This window comes from Chelmon rostratus, chromosome 2, assembly GCF_017976325.1.
Source record: "Chelmon rostratus isolate fCheRos1 chromosome 2, fCheRos1.pri, whole genome shotgun sequence".
Taxonomy (NCBI): Eukaryota; Metazoa; Chordata; class Actinopteri; order Chaetodontiformes; family Chaetodontidae; genus Chelmon; species Chelmon rostratus.
This window is the reverse complement of record NC_055659.1, coordinates 14,918,605-14,939,163: the sequence shown is the minus strand read 5'-3', so window position 1 is coordinate 14,939,163 and position 20,559 is coordinate 14,918,605. Positions and strand designations below refer to the sequence as shown.

The 20,559-nt window shown below is 40.8% G+C and overlaps 1 protein-coding gene across 1 annotated transcript in view; it reads right to left on the bottom strand.

Moving 5' to 3' along the window:
- ca16b (carbonic anhydrase XVI b) overlaps positions 1–20,559 on the bottom strand; it is a 100,499-nt gene that overhangs the window by 75,550 nt on the left and 4,390 nt on the right. The window contains exon 2 of the mRNA XM_041948052.1: positions 2,157–2,261. Within this exon, the coding sequence (XP_041803986.1) occupies positions 2,157–2,261 (105 nt within the window). The remainder of the gene's footprint in view (positions 1–2,156; positions 2,262–20,559) is intronic.

Here is a 20,559-nt window from a genome sequence, read left to right as displayed (position 1 = left end):
ATATGTGAGTGGATGCAAAACTAGTTTACTGCATGAATACTGCAAAATACTGCCTGCTGGTACCCTCTGGAGTGCCAGGGTGTACAGTTATAAAAGGATCATTTCTGTATAAACCGCACATACAAAATGCCGTTCACGTTGAAAAAAGCTGTTGACATACATATTAACAAAATCTTATCTGTTTTGCAGACAGAAAAAAAACGACTCTTTAAATCTTATATCTGAGCTGCTGCCCCGAAAGACTTCAGTGAGCAGAGTTTGCACGTCAATTTGCCACTTTCACTTGAAAAACACACCCCAACTGCACGGCCCAAATACACACACACGCACAACACATACTACTCTGAGAATATTTACAAGCATGAAAGTCCACATAATGAATCATCCATTAGAGCGTACATCTGACCGTTCACTGTGGGTTGCCATGTCCATCCATCTTTCCAGTTTGTTAAGGTAGATGGCAGAGAGATTAGAGGAGGAGGCAAGCCTCAAGTCCCCGCAGCACTTACTTTGGCATTAAAAGCATGCATATTAATAACAGAGGCAGGAAGATAAAAAAAACTAAAGTAGCTAGCTTTTATCTGCTATGCCTACTGTATTTCTGATACAATATACTTCAATACAGATGGAGGTCTGTTGAACAAATGCACAACTAAATGTGACAAACTGGAGGTCACAATCATCCACCCTGCCATGTGATTGACTTTTGCATTTGTAGCCATCGCATTCTCTGGTATTACGTCCCTCCTGTAAATGCACTGATTGTGGTGTGACCCCTCCTACTGATGACTGTAAAAGCTTTTAAGTGCACCTGGTTAGCGCTGATGTCATTCGGTGCCGCGGATGTTTCGATCGTTTCGTCAGGCTACGTCATTAACAGCAAGCTTCCTCTGTGAGCAGCTCACCTGCTGTTGGGGAAACGGAACGGCGGGTGAAAAATCCAAAGTGCGGGCTGTGTTCTTTGGGCTCTTTGGGGCTTTATGAAACACACTGCTGACAAAGAAAGTCAACAGAGAAGACAAATACAGGGAGGTTTGTGTGTGTGTGTGTGTGTGTGTGTGTGGTGGGGGGAGCTAAAGGGAAAAAGAAGGTGAGGTAAAATAAAAAGTGGAGAATTAAGTTAAATAAGAAAATAAGAAACAAGCTACTAGAAAGAGAATAATGTACTCTTTCAAATATTCTCAATAGACAAACAGTGATGTTGGTGTTGGTTTTCCATGTAGTGTGTCCCAGGTGGTCATCTCAGTGGACCCCAGGAAAACTGAGTGGGTCCCCAATAAATTCTGTGTTTTTCATACATTGTAGAGCCCGACAGATGTATCAACATACTCTTGTGCTTAACAGATGAGAGAGGCTGAAACCTGCGGTGCAGTGGTTGGTAAACAATTTTCAGCTCTTGGTTTTTAGCTGCGTCATTGCATACAGAGCAGTGCAGGGACAACAAATCCTACCTCGCCTATGGTGCCAAAATGGTTAGAGCCAGCCCTGGCCCTTGTGAATGTGTGAAAATCTGATATTTTCTCATTAAAGGCATTAGAATGTGAGTCTTACAGGTAAAGCATGAGATGGTGTAGGCTGATGCAGGAGTTTAGTGTAGCACTGAACTGAAAAAACATGATATAATTTCAACACGGATTGCTGAGGAAGACATAGGGTGCGTCCCAGGATAAGCATCGAGCAGCATCACTGGACAGATACTCATCCTGTGGGAAACGCTGCATCACAAAACTAGTTACGAGGCATTTATTCGGTTACACATGAATTGATCCTTTTGCGTTCCAGTCCACACAGTGCTTGTATGCTTGATACAAACCTGAGAATAAATAAATGCATTTTAATCGAGTCCACTTTTCATGTGGCAGTTGGCGACAACTGTACATGAACACACTCTGCCGTATGTCAGTGTTTTCTTCTCTCCAGTGCATTAGTTTAATTAGAGTTATTAAGGGAATGAAAACATACAGTGGAGGTATACTATTATATGAATACTAAATGCCTAATTCAGCCCATCTGGCCGCTGCAGTGAGGACAAAAATGGTGGGCAGAAAGAGGAAAATGATAGATGCCAGATACAGTCGGGGTGAGCAAGTCAAAGAAATACTGTACATTTTCCCCTCCTACTGAGAGCTCTGGCCAGCACACAAATGAGAGCTCACCTGAATAGGACCAATAGGGGTCACCAACTGCCCTCCTCTCCCTCATTTCGCCCGCGCTCCCGTGGCGTCCGTCTCCAGCATGTTGCGGTTGGCCACCCGATGCAACTGTGGGAGACAGAGACGTAAGAACAGAATAATAGAAGTAAGAAAATCCACAGGGAGAATAAAAGTTTCATTTCCTGCCTGAGCAAATAACAAATATCAACAATGCTGCAGGAGAATGTGTCTGAGTAAATGTAAGCAACATGTCAGCAACATAGTGAGAGATTCATAAAGGACACAATAATGAAAAAAGTCTCTTCAAATGTTGTTTAATGAATACAAAGCTCAGCCTCCCACTGGATTCAGTTTGTGTTTAAGCCTCAGATTTACACACACAAGATTTATGGCTGATGCCAGCTTTTAGTGCCAATGCGGAGGGAAGTGTGCGCTTAATGCAGATAAGCAAAATGTGAGGTGTGTATGACGCTTTGAGGTGATGGATAAGTGTGCAATGTGTCTTTGACACTGCAAACTTTGACACCGGGATTCATCGTTACTGAGCTCTTAACCATGCTAGCGTTGTGCAGATTTTTAGCAACAAATTTACACATGGAACAAAAGAAGCAAAATACACCAAGTGGATTGTAAATACAACACAAACACAATTTAAAGGTATTTCAGAAGCTACACCACCCAAAATATATGGACGTGCATTGCCAAGGCAACCAGTCAGCAAGGAAATTAGTGCAAGCTTCTTTATTGTTTCCCATTGAAAAAGCCAACGCTGTGTACGAAAAAGGATTTTTTTTCGCCGCCCACACAGATCGGTGAGCCATGACGAGCTATTCGCTGAATTTGACAAAAAAGTGCACTGCATAAGAATCGTTGACTGCACCTTTAAAAAAAAACTAAAGGGCACAAAACACAGCTAAAGTACCTCTATTCTTCAGCTTATTGAAACATTCAGTCATTTTGCCTTAATTCTTTCAATCAAATTGGAGCTGTTGCAGCTCCTCTGAGGAGGACAATAACTCCCAGTGTTGACAGTGACTGAAACATGATTAAACAAGGATAACTTTTACCGAATATCTCCAGGTCTGTCTACACGCCTGGTTATTCTGACAAATTTTTATCTCCTGAAATCGGTATCCTCACAAACTGAACCAGTGAAAACAGAAAGAGGAGACTCTGTGTACCAAAAAAAAAGGAAAAACCCTTGCTTTCAGCCCAGGTGCCATCATTTGACACAGTGCCTTAATGGCTGGTAATGATCATCACCATCAGGGATCTGCACAAAACAAGAGGAGCTTCTCCTGCAGCCTCTATGATGCTTCTTGCTCTTTTACAGCTACAATCAATCAAATTCTTTACTTCAGCAACTTGTCTGGGAAAGAGAAAAAGCTAAACAGACGGGATGGTCAATATGCTTGCAGTGTATGTACGGATATAACAATGCAACAGCAGCTTCCTGTCCAATCTCCTATGTGAAAACTTAATTTAGTAAAATGCAGACAGCCTATTGTTACCAGGAGTGCAGAGTCAGTCCCATGTCTTGTGGGCACAAATGTCTCTTTAGTTTCTTAGGGCGAATTGCCTGAAAGAAATCAAACACTGTCAACGGAATTACAGCGAACGCTAGAGGCACAAATTGTCCTTAAGCAGACGCGTTCTCCCAGACTTGCAATAATCAAACTCATTGGGGAAAATATGCCCTCGCAACGGATGCAGCCTGTGCCTGCGGAGAAGAAAATGTCGAGCCGAAGCCATTGTCAATCAGGTGCACGAGCAAAACAAGAGAGCTTTGTGTTGCTCTAAGCAGTCAAAACCCACTGTGGCATTCAAACCTGGAGATATATCGGCTAATATTGGTTCCCTGTTGCTGGAAGGATGCAAATAATTGCGTGCGCAGATTGTGCCTGTGTGAAAGGGAATGGCAGGAAAAAGTAAAACAAAAGTAGAGATGACAATCTGCAGCACTCAAAATGGAGGCACAAATCACCGGTCCTTGCTGCAATACAGTTTCAGAATCCGCTGAAATTCACTGGAGTTTTTTCTGCCCAACGGGTCTCATGTTCTACTCGCACAAGCTGCTTTTACGCTCATGCAGCTTGGCACAACAGTTAATATCATATCTAAAACAACCGGGGCAGTCCGCTCATGAGCGTCTCAACATCACTTCATTCTAACGCAACATCAGCAAAAGAACACCAACAATTTAGCACTGAGAACACAAGGACCTCGACGCACTAACAGCAGTCTGCAGTACATAAAACCACATATTTATATACATTACACAGGATTATCTACCCATATAGAGACAGATGCTTGCTTCATTCATTTTCCCACAAGATTACGTTTTAAAATCTCTGTTTTATTACTGTGTACCATCGATGCTGCATCACGACACAGTAACTATGACAACTACTGTATATAACACTTATTAGTAGTCTCATGAGGTTAAAGGTAACGACAGAACAACAGCAGAACTCCGTGGAGTCACTGAAGCCAAGCCATCTTTATAAAGCGTGTTGGAGTGGCTTGATCGGCATCTGCACACATCAAATACACACATACGCACACACAGAAAAAAAAAAAAAAACACACACACACACATCTCCAGCCACTTAAGGCGAGCTCAGCTCTTACTAATAGTTGCATCATTACCGGGGATTAATTAAACTAAGCACTACATCAAGCCAAGTCTTTCCTTGCACTTAAAGTCAGTGCATTGGCGTCTCCAAAAAATGGTCTCTAGAACAGTATGAGCCACTTACACTGTGTTTTTCAAATCAAATTCATTGCTTTAAGGGAGGTCACAGAGGCTACATGGGTGAAGTGATAAATAGCTGCTTTGTTATCGTCACATGTATCAATTCACTATGGGAAACACGGGATAACATAAAGCGTGAAAAGAGAAAGTGCGGGAGTCTCTTTGGCAGAGACTTGGAGCGTATTTGGAGGCAGGTTGCGAAACAGGAGGGCTACACCGTCTTTGATCAGAGAGCATAGGAGACAGCACCATGTCAACAGTTTACACTCATCCATGTCAGCCGTCCCCTGTGGGCAAAGGATTAAAGCCACAGCATCTCTGATAGAGCAAAGCAGACAACACAGTCTGTGCTGGGCCTGAAGGAGGAGGCTGAGGAGAGCTGTGCTGCACTCAAACGTTCAGAAATCTTAAATCTGGTAAACACAAGTGAATAAGCATTATGTAGGTTAACCGGTAATTTAAAGATGAGATGAGATGTTCTATACGGACAGTTTGGCCTAAAATGTATTTTCACATTCAAGCATTGTGGAATATTGCCTAATTTTCCACATCTGAGTGTGCTTTTAGGAAGCTCAGAGGAAATAAAAGGCTTCAAAAAGCACCTACTGAACAACACCTTGTACAATGTCTAGGCATACAAAATCATTTTCTCTTTCTTCATTGCCCTGAGGGCAGTTAAATCATCTACACCACCACTAAGCCCTGCCATTTGTTCCATAATATCACACTCAACAACAAGCCTAGAACCCCTGAGAGCCCTTGAAAAACAGCAGCCTAACAACAACCACAGGAGCATTTAACTTGCATTAGTCATGGGGGGCCAGAGTTAAAATATCAATCTCATCACCAATGTAAGCATCATGTATGTGAAGGGCAGCCAGGCTGGCACGTCTATGTCACTTTGAGGAATACTTGGGAATGGATTGAGATAGCAAATGCACCCTGAGTTACAATGTCCATGTAATTTAAGTAAACAAAGAGCTGCAGAGTGGTGGTGTATGTGATGAGGCGAGTCTTACTGTCTACATATAAAATACACATTGAAATTAGCCTCAATGTGCTGTTGTTAAGGTGTTTTAAGCTCACAGTAGAGGGTTCTTTTGTCATTTCTTTCTACAGACTGCATAATCACTTAATAGTATGGTCAATTCCAGAGTCATTCAGAATGACATGGGACCAAAATACTTAAAATGAAATAAATAGACAGCAATATTTTTAGATCGCTGTCTTAATTGTGTGGCACCACTTTATGAAAGTGAATGCGTTCATAAAAATGCAAATTCAACTCCTGCATTCTTCCCACCGAAACAGTGTTAGTGCGTAGCCTGTTCTCGATAAACAGAAAACAGCATGATAACAATTTGAATTCTCACAAACGCGACTCATGGCAAAATGACACAACTCTCACTGCACAGAAAAAGTACATCATGTGGCGATGGGTGGCTAATGGCTAATAAAAGGCAAAGGATGGAAAATGGAACGCTACGAGTAAAACACCAGGCTTAAAAATAGAAAAACAAGGCCCGTGTTTTTCATGATATCGAGTTGTTTTGAATGACTAGCAAAGCCACAGAGGACAGTCAGGGTTGTAGAACTGAGTTCAGCACCATCTTCAGCTCCCCGCAGATGGCAACACTGCCAAGTTGCTCCTTTACTTACATAATAACCACTGAACCAAAAATTAAAAATAATAATTAGGCTCACACAAGGGGTTATCAATTAATCTACTATATTTAACCATCCTCAGCCACTATTTGGCTTTAAACGATGAAGCTGCTGATATTCTGCATTTTATCAACAAATCCCATGAAAAAAAAAACAAACCAACACTGCATTTGTCTGCTATTGCTTTCAGATTTTCCCTACTGAAGACAGAAATGTTTAAAAACAGCTCTCTAATGCATACTTTCATTCTAAAAATCCCCAAATAGTTTCCTAGAACACAGCTGGGCACTGTCGGATTTAGCAGACATTACTCAGTAACAGGGGTAAACAGTGTTGGGGTCAACTCCTTCAGCCACGATTAGTGTGTAATCACTGCAGCAGGATCGTGTACGTGGCATTGACCTACAACAAAGCCAACGTTAAAGGTAATCAAGGGGCATGTCATGGTGGAACAACAGTGTGGCTCACTGATGTGTCTTTTTTGGTTTTGTTTTTTATGTTTTTGGCCAAAAGCCGACATCGACAACACAGAGGAATAAGATCATTAGATCAATTCATTGCTTTGGTGCTGTCATGGGATGCTGACCCTCAGAAAAATATAGAATGTCAAGAGACTCATCCTTTAAGGGCAATGGTGTAATCATGGTATTCTGCTGCGGCTGTGAACGACACATGGCAGCGGAACAGCTAAAATTCCAATTTGCCACACGGCACCGGTGTTACTCAGCAACCTAGCTCACTCGCACCCTTTCAGCAATATATTATATGTCCTGAAACTACTACACTATTCAACCTGATGCGAGGAAAAAATAAAAACACAAACCTGAATAATAACACAGCAGCACTGGCTCCCTCAAAGAGTATGTACTTCAACAAGGCGTTTCACCGCATCGCTTGTGTATGCCTAATGAGGCCGATATGGCAGAACGTGTGTTTGAATAAACTGAATACTTTTCCAACGCGTCAGTCAGCATTTTTATCCTTCACGTTCTCCTCCAGCATCGGCTGGATCTGCTTTACATTCAGACAGTTACATAGTCAGACACTTCCACAGTAGTTACTGAGGAAGAGGGAAGCACAACTCATTTACTTCACCCATCCCCATTCTTTCAGCTTGTCCTTTAATTAGAGGGAGAAAGACGGCATATCATTAAATGTACTAATTAGACAAACTACAGTCTAAACAACTTATACATTACTCCGTTGTACTAAACAGAAGTGAGCTGCGTTTTTCTCAGGCATCATGAGTAAATAAAGGGCAGACTCTTGATGGAAAATTACTATGCATATAAGGAACAAATGTGCGTTCTGAAGGAGACAGCAGCTGTGTATACAATCTCATCTGTAATGCACGGAGTCAACTGTCAAATGTGAGGACATCTGCTTTGCTTTCTGTTTGGGCGAATTGCTAACACATGTGAATCCTGCTTTCGCATGTGCTCGCTTTATTCCAAAATGCCAAACACCTGACTCAGTCTGCAGTGCGTGGATCTTTACATGGTTACCAGCACAGAGGGAGAGACAGGGTCCCTCTGTGAGCCAGAGCAGCACAGAAAGGGGGTAAGAGGAGCTCGATCTCGAGGGCGCATGTGTTTCTCGTTCCTCGGGAAGTGGGCGATGTTGCTAGATATCCCCGGAAGTGTTCAAGTCACACCGAGGGCCTCGGGAACACGAGAACTGCCAAGATCAGCCAAAGATACAGCACAGAGGGAGCCGAGGCTAAAACATCGAGCTCAAAAATAATAAAACAACAACTCAAATCCCAATGCAGATATTTAGGCCTACACAGCTAAAAGCAAACCAGCTGTTTCAGCGAACAGGGCATCGGCACCCTTGGGCCGAAGAAATGTAGACATATTACAGCAAAATTAAGCCCATTAGTCCAGAGTTAACATTCCTCCATGACTGACTCAATGAAAAGTAGAAGTAAGGCAAAATAATTCCAAAAACTAACATAAAAATTTCCCTTGACAACTTCTAGCGTGTGTGAGCATGCCTGTGTGCATGTCAAGGCCTGCCTGTTTTTTTGTTCATCATGTTAATTGACAGGAAGTGCTGCTGCACATTCAACACTGCTGAGATGTTTTTGTCAACGCAACTCGGGGCGCTGAAAGCCTAAAATACGACTTCATAGTGAGATACAGCGACAAGTAGAAATAGTGAGGTGGCAGAAACTGAAACTCAACTTTAACATAAGTCAGAAATTCTGACGAACACACACACACACGCACGCACTTGTAGGCATTGTGTGCAATGCGGCCTTGGACCTCCTCGAAAACAGAAAACATTTTTGTTTGCGTTTCATTAGAGAATTTGAACAACAAAGCAAGCAGAATCGGAGGAAGGGCAAAGGAGGCACACTCGACTCGCTCGTTATGCAACACCCGCTCTGCTGTCTTTTCTCCAAACTTATCTGGCGAAAAGTGGATACGGCCATCTCATTATAATCAAATCCAAACATGTCGCCGACTCTCAACACACTCCAAGTTCACACATCTGCATTCCCTTCAGTTTCCCTCCTCATAAAAAAGCGTTACTGTGAAGAGTCACATCATCTGTGCCGTAATGTTACGGAAGTCAGGAGGTGATGAGGCCTGAGCAGCACAATGCGTCATGTGTTACACTGTTCAACCTTTTACTACAAGGAATAAGTGAGAAGCACAGTACATCAAATGTCAGACTTTTATAAAGCATGTGGGCGAAAAGTTTAGATGAAAGTCTCCCGAGTATTCGCCTTCCTTGAATAGAAAAAAAGAAAGAAAAGAAAAAAAAATGCACATCCTGCCATTTATTCTCTATTCATAAGAAGCCGGCGAAGAACTATTGTTCTATTGTCCGACCAAAACTGAGTCTTTAATGAATTAAAACGGCATGACTTCCTGCGGAGCAGTCAACGTTCAGCCGCTCATATACAGCCTGAAGCTACAGAGGATTGCCGCTCCTCAAAAACTGTGAAACTGTACAGTAAATTTAAATTGTTGACTCTGCCATCGAGTGTGCTTCTAGGGTAACGCCGGTACAGTGAATTAAGTGCATCAAATAGCTGCCGCTCTCACTGATTGAGAACATCAAGGGCTCTGATGAAAACCATTAACAAGATTAAACAAATTCAGGGATAGTGACCTCTTCAGTAGACCCGCTATAGCGTGTTCGACAATAAACAATCCTCAAACGTGTCTCCACACGCAGCGGCGGGACTCAACTCAGACAGTGTCAGGAAAATTTACTGTGTAAAGTGAGGGTTTCAATTTTCAATATGTGGCAATTGGATCGCTTAAGTGCCAAGAGCTTATGAGGTCATTCCTTAGGACACGGTGTGCAGCGACGCATGAATTGTCTAGTTATTGATTCTGAAATAAATTCCGCTGCCTCTGGTGGATACATTACACTCCTCACACATTACTGGTGTTCATGAATGGTGATGGTCGATTACTGGCAGTGTAAATGGGTGCATCTTACTCAACAGGTAGAGCGTGACACTCACACCGCCAGGCCAGTGATTTGATCACAGCTCGGGACGAGCAGGCTGAAAGCGCATATTGTCCCTGCTGCAGTGTGGCGATTTGCAGAAAAGCATCTACAAAATGGCAGTTTCAAAACGGCACTATAATAAAGCTGCAAATTCATGAAAATACGTGGAGGCAAATACCTTTGGAAATGTGATTTACTGGAAAACATCTGCCTAGTGCTGATGAAAAATACTTAACCAGCAGCTCACTGGCCAAATGACTCAATGTTATCCATAAATAATACCACTGCACTAGGACTTAGTATGCATCACTTCCAAGCAGGCTCTTCATACCTGCCTGGAGCCATACAAGCAGTAAGTCCTCCTCCCTTCCTCTTTAAATGCTTTTTGATGTTGGACTCTAATCAATACTTGAAGGCTGAATTTAGAAACGATAAATAAAACCGTGAAGAGCAATGCACTTGATACCTCTGTAACAGCCACTCTAGCAGCACTAGCCTGTACAGTTTACTGTACACAGTTCATTATATTTCTCAAGAACTTTGCAAGGGCCAACGTGTAAATAGAATTTTGCTCAAGTAACAAGACATTGTAAAACTGCACCACACAAATCTGCTCAACCAGAGTTTAAAGTACATTTTCACACTGCACCACCAGCGCAAGAGCTGCAAAAATATCATCCGAGCTTCTTTAGATGTAACAAAATTAATGGAAAAACAGACACTGATTCATGCGACCGCTACAATATGAATTGGATATTAGCAGTGTATTTACTGCATGCTGGCCAGGCCTCCCTTTACTTTATAATTCAAATGAAATGTAAATTGCTTTAGCACAGTGAGTTGATATTTTTCTAGGGGACATCGTGAAACTGAAAGTATTCTTAGCATGATGAATTCATTACCTACTGTCAGCTTTTAATATCATTATATTGCCCCAATACAGCATGGCAAAATGTCATTGTGAGTTCAAGAAAATGAAATAATTTCTTTGTCACACCACGATGCTGTCAGTATCCTGCAGCTCCTCTTATCCCCACTGCTACTTTTTACCAACTAAAGTTACAGTATTTGTTTCCAACTGTTCAAACTGAGTAATTTTGCTATGAACTGAATAATTTTTTACTAGAAAAAAAAAACAAACAAACTTATAATTAGCAATAGTAACACATTCAGACAAGTCTGAGGGTCTCAGATTTAGTTTCCTCAAAACCCAATAAAATCCAAGCTGTGTAATCAGGTGCATGTGTAAAGTTGTTTAGAGGGAAAGAAATCTCACATTTAAAATGATGGCTAGGTACAAAGTTTCATAGCTGTGGTCCAATCAAGGAGCCCGTGCTCCTGCTGATCGACTTTTGACGTATTGTGATGCAAGAAATCTATTGGCATGTCGCAACAAGATGGCCGCTAATTAGCCAAAAGGGATTACAAGGCTATTACAGTACCCATCATCTATGCCAACATATAACGCATGACAAATGAGGACATCTGCTCAGACCACGGCTCCTCCGCACTCACACTCTGTTTGGCCTTGCACACACATACTGCCTGGCGGTTGGCTGTTAAGATGTGAAAGTGCATCCCATTCCGGTCGATCAACGGCAGGCCGTATCAACAGACAACCACGGAATTTCATATCAAAACATACTGAAGCCACCTTGGCACTGATTTCATCACCAACATGTAGTCAAACTTGCAGCAAAACAAATCCAAGGCTAATAAACATGAGATCTAATGCACACAGGAGCGGGAGAAAACCAAGCCTGAAAAACAGCATTCAATTGAGCAGTACTTGGCTGTGACTCAAGGTAATGATTCTAATCAAGCGGCAACAACACAGATGAGCGGCGAAGCCGGCGTGCATTTAGCTGCAGTTCTTATGGGCCGACACGTGCTCGAAGATACGCGACTGTATTTGTACCAAATTCAAACGGAGAAATTCATTGTTTAAGGCATTTAAAAAGCAAAAATGCCAGACATTCTGTGATTCCGGCTTCTCAAATATGTGCAATTGTTGCTTTTGTTACATTGTAACCTGGATATCTTTGTGTTTTAGACTGTTTAAAAGACAATTTAAAGACGTCACCTTGTGCTCTGGGACATTGTCACTATTTTTTGGCAGTTTATAGATTAACTAATCAGCTTAATTAATCAGTCCACAATGAAAATAATCACTGGTTGCAGCACTAAAGCAAACCCAAATGCAGGTTATAAAACATTCCTTAAAAAACACAAATGCCCCAGTTTTCTACAGTCTATGATTCTAAAGCAAGGTTTTCATTTCAATATCAATTCTATTCAACACATATTCAGTTGACTTGAAGATTCCTGAGCCGTCTCCTTTATCTTAGGAAAACTCAACTTTTCACCTTCAGTATGAAAAAATTATATAGCAGCAGGAGTTGTTTTATCAGGCTTTAAACGATCAGAGAGACATTCACACTGTGCCCTCAAATAACTTTTTATTATTTTCGAGCAAATGCTAGATATGCTTTACATTAGCAACAACAGTGAGGAATATACTGCTATTTGCCACCTGCATTAAGCTGTTGATCCACATTACTTCTACTCTGGGCCATGAAAAAGAACGCAACCCTCAAACACAGGACATACATTCATATGGTAACGCTTGCATCCCATGCACCTAAGCTGGTTCCAGTCATGAGTGAAGTGCCTTTTTCATCTTTTTATACTGCAGTTCAAATGGGTCTGACCAGGTTACAGGTTAACTGAGTTAAGTGATCATAAAAGAGGAATGATGAGGCTATTATGACTCTTCAAATGGCAAAAGGCCTTCGAATCCCGACCTTTCAAATAGGAGAATATCCCTGTATATTTCTGAATTTCCAATAATCACAAGTCTAGGGCTGCATCTAATCCTTACTTTCATTATTGATTATTATCTGCAAATTACTCTCTTGACTACTCAATTACTTATGGAAAATACTGAATAATGCCTGTCAAAATTTTAAAGAGCTCCAGCTCAAATGTAGTTTTGCAAGCCAACAGATGAAAACCTGAGAGATTAGATCAGTTTATTACCGTGTATTTTACAACAATGCTATTTTGCGGGGGAACGCAACCAAAATAGTTGCCAATTAATTTTCTGTCAATCGACTGAGCGATTAATCGACAAGTAGTCGCTGCTCTGCATCCGCTGTCATCTTCAGACAGAAATAATGGTTCACAGCATTTTAGCGAATAAAAAAAACAAAAAAAACACTTGCATCGATGAGGCAATCAAAGCATCTATGGGCTTTATTCATCTCAAGGCAACAACTTCCATTTTATGGCACTCTGTAATGTCACTTGCGCCACTGTGCCTATTCAAAGCATTTGATTCCAAACATTACAGGAAGACAGATGATTGTGTTGAGAACTGGGAGGCTGTTGAGTGGCTGCTCGCTCCCACCTGCCTCACGCTGGCTGTTAAGTGTGGGAACAGATGATCTGAGGAATCCCTGAGTGATTACTCGTTACCTGGGAATGGGTCTCCTCTGCTGTGGTAAACACTTGTGTTGCGAGGTTCAGATTAGCAGTGACAATAACACACAGCAGCTGTCACACCTTCCGCTCACACCAGAGTATGACGGATGAGCAGGAATTTGTACAGCGGCGCGGCAAGAATCAACTGGAAGGTGTTTTGGGTTTTTTTTTTGTTTTTTTTGAAGCGTTCAACAAATTCAACTGTTGACTGCGCTGTCGGAAATTTCTTTTCACTGTCTAATAAATACAAGAGCTGTCTCTTTTGAGGAAGCCTAAAACGACGTCTTTCTGAAATATGAAAATGTCAAAAGGAAAAGGCCGCGGTATTCAAATCTCTTGTTAATTAGGGTTCTACTACCAGGAGGGTTTGAATGTTAGTGTTGAGGAACAGAAACATTTGCATTCCCTTAAGGGGAGCATGTCAACAGGATCGATAGCATGGTCTCTAAACTCCTGTTCTGCACTCCAAAAACTATCTAACTCAGCACATCGTCTCCCTTGGAATTCTCTGGAATTAACGGACACCAAATTTTCACACTCGCAGCCTCTGCCATTTTTATAATTCCACGGATACCTTTAAAACACCCAACAGCAAGCTTTCAGATACCAAGCACCTGGAAAAGGCCTAACAGCACCTGAAATGCCTCGCTTTCTTTTTAGGAACATGGTTAAAATAGCAATGACCCCCCCACCACCCAATCCACCCTCCAACCGCCTTCCATTGTTGTTTTAGAGCCTTCTCTCGAAATAGAGAAAGCTCCCAGAGAGACAGTCGAAGTGTGTGAGAGAAACAAACAGAACATCAATCTCATTCCAGACCCAAAGGAAAGAGCCTGGGGAATGATCTCTCAGGGTGTTAACTTAGGCAGGGGGGGGAAACGCATTCGACAAGGAATTAATGAAATGGGTTTAGCACTGGAGTGGAAAAGTGGATATCAAGCCAGTGTTAAACTCAAAGCCTGTCAAATTGTATTTGATTACAACTAATCTTCTTTATTTGCCACTTATGTCATATGTTCATAATGAATGACCTGCCATTATCAAGTCTGCGCTGAACTATAGCACAATTCTAGTCTGTCAGACGCTTAGTGTTAATCCCAAAATAAAAAATATAGTGTTAAACTATGATGCGATGTGTCAAAGCAACCTGCTCATCATATGTCCTTGATGAAAAAAAAACAAACCCTTAAGTTCCAGGTTCCCAAATTTGTGAATGCTTCAGTATATTGATTTTTTTTAAGCCTTAAACTACCTCACTTACTGCACGTTGTTTAATTTTGGTGACTGGAAAAATTCTAAATCGTCGCCAAGTCTAATACCCATTTGGAAAGAAGGCAACATTTTAAGAAATCTTCTGGGTATTAGGCTGTTGATATTGACAGCCATTTTCTCCTTTTAGTAAAGGACAGCCAAAACTTTGAAAAGTCAGAGGCTGATTATACAGCAGTCGAATCTGAAAAGTGAGCTAAATTGGTTCTGTAAAGTGATCGGAGCAGCCAGACTGGAAGCTATATAGTCGACAATTCTGATTATAACTGCAGCTTAACTGAGGAATCACTTATTTTAAGACTCCTTGAATTGTGCTTGTCTTTAAGTGTGAATTCAACTCAGACAGATGTGAACGCACACTGACCCTAACTAACCCAACCCCTAACAATAATGACAGGTAGAAATAACTGACAGTGTTGCTGTCGTTTGGTTAGGATGCTATATGAAAAAGAGTGGGTTTTAATGGATATATACGATAATGTATATAGTTCATATTACTTCTACCATCATAGGTGAATTTACTATATTTCTGTATGCATCAATTTCATATTAAGTTTGCAGCAGTATACCAGTTTTACAGTATGTCGTGGTTGAAAATCAGCAGTTTTTATATCATACGTACATGATTATTATCAACAGTTTTTATGTGTAGTATATTAGTGTTATTTGTGAAAAAAATCAAGTTTATATCAAGTTTCATGCCTGTCAGGACATAACATTTTGCAAAATCATAATAAGCCATTTGTTCAACACAAAAAACCCATCTGTTTTCATTCCCTTAACGGTCATTGTAACTGATTCTTGAAATAAAGTGTAATTCTGTATACCATGACACCGTGAAACCATGATATTTACTTAGACTGTTGTCAGACCATGAAAATCCCAGTTGCAACCCTATTTCATACCAATTTATTCCAAGAATAAAGCTGATGGCTCTTCTGGCCGATATTAGTTTACCACAGGTATATCAGTGCTGGCACACGTCGGCTTACGGAACAAGAAATTGAAGTACAGAAATTGAAAAAGACGTTCGCAATAATGTCAAAACCGAGTTGCTATCACACAGTGAGTGCTTTCGAGTTTATTTTTTTCTAACTCTCTCTATTGATATCGGGCTGACAACACTCAACAAAAAAGCCACAAATTCAACTAATCGATGCATTTAAAAGCTCCCCCAGTTGTCTTTTTTATTGTTACTGTTTTTTTAATTCAATGATCTAAGGACTGTCAGGTTCACGTGGCATCGTTTCAATTTCATTTAAGCATTCTGTTGCTGTTCCATTCGAACCAAACACTCGTCTGAGAGTGATAGCTACTATACACAGTGACTGCCACTGTAGAGTACAGTGACTGCATTTTGAACTAAAAGTGACCTAAATGCATAGTAACAACAGAACAATATCACTTCCATATGCTCGGGCACAGGCATTTTCTACAGCTGCTTAAAATAGCAAGAATATAATTTATGCAAATGTTAAAATTCAATTCATCACATGCAACTCGACTCTTATTCAAGCTTATTGTGCATTCTGCAGCGCACCTTGAGCTTGATAAAACATACACAGCTTAATCCTAGATCTTCATGATTGTCATCATAATTCAGGACGGGGAAAATGAGCCTCGTGGTTGGGATAGCCTACTTTTGAATTTGTTTTTCCTCGCCTCTGAAAAAGACAATCTTGAATGTAGCCTGCAAAAAAAAAAAAAAAAAACAATGAGCACAAAGCAAACACATGCTCTGTTGACCCACAATGGCACAATGCAGGAAAAAGGAGCCTGAAGGTTCCATTGTGTCCACTCTCCACAGGGCAGCGTTGACTGACAGTGCAGCTGTAAGCAAGGCTGACACAGTATCACATCGCGGCAAGATTGTTTAAGGGGAAAGAGGACGTGAAGGACACAGGACATTTATTGATATGGCCAAGTCCTTGAGTGCAGCAGTATATGTCCTTCAGTGACAGTGCCTTATTGCCTGGACATTAATCACTATTGTCATGAAGCACGGGAAATAAGTGCACTTGCTTCCCCAACAGCATTTTTCCTGCCTTGTTTCAACCAGCCTGGTCACATCCAGTTTGCGTGTGTGTGTGTGTGTGTGTGTGTGTGTGTGTGTGTGTGTGTGTGTTTTGGGTTGGATGCTGCGAGGACAGATGAAATGATTTGGAGTGAAGTGGCTGTGAGTCATTCTAAATGATTAAAATGCTACTGTGACCAGCCTGGGCTATCTTGGCTGAAAGACCGAGTGAACTCAACCATACACACGAAGTAATGAAGTGATGACTGATTGCCTTGATTAACATAAGTTATACAAATAAACTGTTTAATCAAAATTAATGTCAAATTACTATAATTATCCTATGAAATAGGGCCCCGTTCCTGTAATGTTGAGCTAATATCAACTGAAATGTTGCACTTCAATAATAACGCCCGCGTCTCCAGACAGGACAACCTCGCCCGTAATCTCCGCTGGTTGTTCCGGTTCAGCTGTGGCCCCTGGAAACAGCACTGTTGCCAGGGCGCCACTGTGCACCAGATATTTGAGCGGCCTGCCTCAGTGACATTTAAAATGTATTGATGATTTGTTTGTAATTGGTTACTGGTTCTTCATGTACATATAGCGAAACTATTTTTTTCTTGTTTGATTATATCTCCTATAACTCTGAAGGAGGAGAAGACCTGCTATGGATAAAATAATAGTTGATTCCCAGGTCATGTGGACCGTCACAAATTTTTTCGGAAACTTTCATTGGTTGAAAAATGTAGGTCACGCTGATATAAAAAACTAACATTATTTTATTTAGTTTGTAACATGTAGGTATGTAGATCTTTTAAAAGAGGTTTATGTTGAAATAAATAGTATGTCTCAAGTATTGGTTTGCCCTCTTATGGACATAATGCGCATAAGTAGATATTTGAATGGTCCGAACCTATGTGTGTTTTTTTAGAAGCCATATCGAATATAACTTTCTGCCACTTTCGACAGCCCAACTCAGGATATGCAAACAAAAAATAAAAATAAGACGGTATTCTGTAGTCAAGCAATTAAAACGAGTATAGGACAGCCACAACGTATTTGTTATTACATTGGTCATAAATGAGCTGCAAAAATATATTTGATGAGTTTGTAAAATAAAACATGTCAGCAAATCACTTCAAAGACCAGTGTGCAAGACTTAAGGGCATCTATTGGTAGAATATGGCAGAAATGGAATATAATATTCATCAGTATGTTTTCATTGGTGTAGAATCACCTGAAAATAAGAATTGTTGTGTTTTTCGTTACCTTAGAATGAGCTATTTGTCTCTACAGAGGGAGATGGTCCTCTTCCACAGTCCATTATGCTGCACCGCCATGTTCGTACAGTAGCCCAGAATGGACAACCCAAACACTGGCTCTAGAGAGGACTTTTTGGGGGTTTTTTGCGAGTTTTGCTGCCACCGTAGGTTCTCCTACATGCTTGAAAAGGGAGTGGTGAGACATTTTGCAGCCTCACTGCCAGATGCCACTAAATCGTACTCCACTTCTGAAACGCTATTTCAATCTCAAGGGAGGCGTGAGAGGGCTGTGGCACAACTGGAAATCGATGCAGTTGCATCCAGTGGACATGAGGGGTCAACCTTGTCACTTCTCAATGTTCGGCTGATGATTACAGATGTAACAACATGCACAAAATCATAGGTATCAGCTATCTTGTAACTGAATACAGCAGAAGAGCGGGAAGAAACAGCATATATGTGGTTGACCATGTTTACACGTCCTCATGCATTTTTCACCCTGCTGGGGGTCAGTCTTCAGTCGGTCAGACTACTTTGATCCAGCAGGTGTTAAAGGTACCCTGCTAAGTTTCTGACCACTTGGAGCTCCATGAATCAATGTTTCAACTGGGGGGGTCCATGTTTTGTTTGTATCACGCACATGCATGAGGATACACATGCATAAGTATGCGTGTGATCCTGTAACACCCTGCCATCGATTTCAAATTATTCCACCGATCCACAGTCAAGCGCCGACAAGGATGGGGAATAAGAAGACTGAGAGCTGGTGTCCAGATGTAGACTTTAAATATGATGAGAAAGAAAATGTATTCAGTGCATACGTTAGACCTCAAAGACACACATATTGTGCTTTGGTACAAAACACTGAATGCAAACACAACTTTTGTTTGTTTGTTTGTTTGTTTGTGTTAAGGAGCACAGTCTCTAGGGGTCGCAAATGCATGCATACGCACCAAGGACTGCACATAAAGATGGATGACATGACAGCTCCACAGAAGTGAAGCCAAAAAATCTTGATTGCCCCCTAGTGTCTGGCTGAAGTATTTGGCATAAATCCCTCCCCCTCCATGTTAGCAGAACGGACATGGGTCAAACTAAAAAATCTAAGTATATGATGCTTTATGTCATTTTAGGCAGTTTTTACCATGCTGATGTATGTTCAATTGTTCATTTTTCTTACAAGTTCCGTTTCTTGATGCTATAAAAAGGAGGCGCTGCATCATGATTGACAGCTAACCCTAACCCATGACTGAGTCAGGCAGGTGAATGGGTGGGACCTTGACAGAGTGGCTCCATCCCCTGATCACTACTATACAGACTACTGGCTCCAAATGATGTCACCAGCATAAGATGGGATATTTTGGCTTCCTTTTGGCACAGTGGGAGGAAGTGGAGACACGTGATCCACCTTTATTTGAAGTCGATGATACAGTACCTACAATAGTGTTCCTCATGTTTTAAGTTCGCAATGAAAAAATGGTAAGGTATACCTTAAACACATTACTAAAAGATACCGCATTAAAAATCATTTGATGATTTGATTTTCTAACGTGGTTTTCGTTGGTTCTATTCACACATTGTGATTCGTTTAGGAAAGCCACTCACAGCTAAAAATCATACTTTTTAACTTATTGTAAGCAGTGCTGCGATTGCTCTGAAGACAAAGAAACACAACACACATAAATCACTGAGAAACATTTTTGCAATATGTGAAGTTGTCTAGTTTAATAATAGCAGTTGACGTCCAAACTGAGTTTGATTCCTATCCTCTGACACACCCTTTTCTTTCATACTATTATACAAAACAGTGAAGTACTTTCAGTTCTTGTGCAGTAACTGCCAACATACTGCACTTTCATCATTTTCTAGCCTTATTTAATTTAATGAAAACATACACAGTGTCTCTTTAATCGATTTCTTAGGGCTTATGATGACTCTTTGGTGTCAGACACACAGATAGATACATCTAGTATGGAAAGACAGAGCAAATATCTCTTTTTAAAAAGCTTAACACATGACTGCATATTTTCAATTGAATGGCCTTAGGGCAAAAGATCAGACATAAAATATGTTTTGAAAAAGAGACTTTCTGAACGAATCAGAATTCGGAAAGCAACTCAAGGTTGCAAATGTTTACCTACACTCACCCTGGCTACACCAGGAAAATTATGAACAATTTCTAAAAACAGCATTTCCCATCAGTAAGGACATCTCGTAATGTTTGGAAAACAAAAGGAAAAATAATTTACACTCTACAAGAAATCATTTCATACCTTAAATGAATCCTCAAGTGTTTGTGAAAATGAGTCTAATTTCCCAGACTTGCTTCTCTGCCTTAAAATAATAGTGTTTTTATTCGGAGGTACTTTAAATGTCTCGTATTTAATATAATTATCCAATTTTTTTTTTTACCGTGTCATAAATAAAATTAACTTCATGTTATCAGTAACTAGAATTTATGGAGGAAACTGTGGAATAATAAAAACT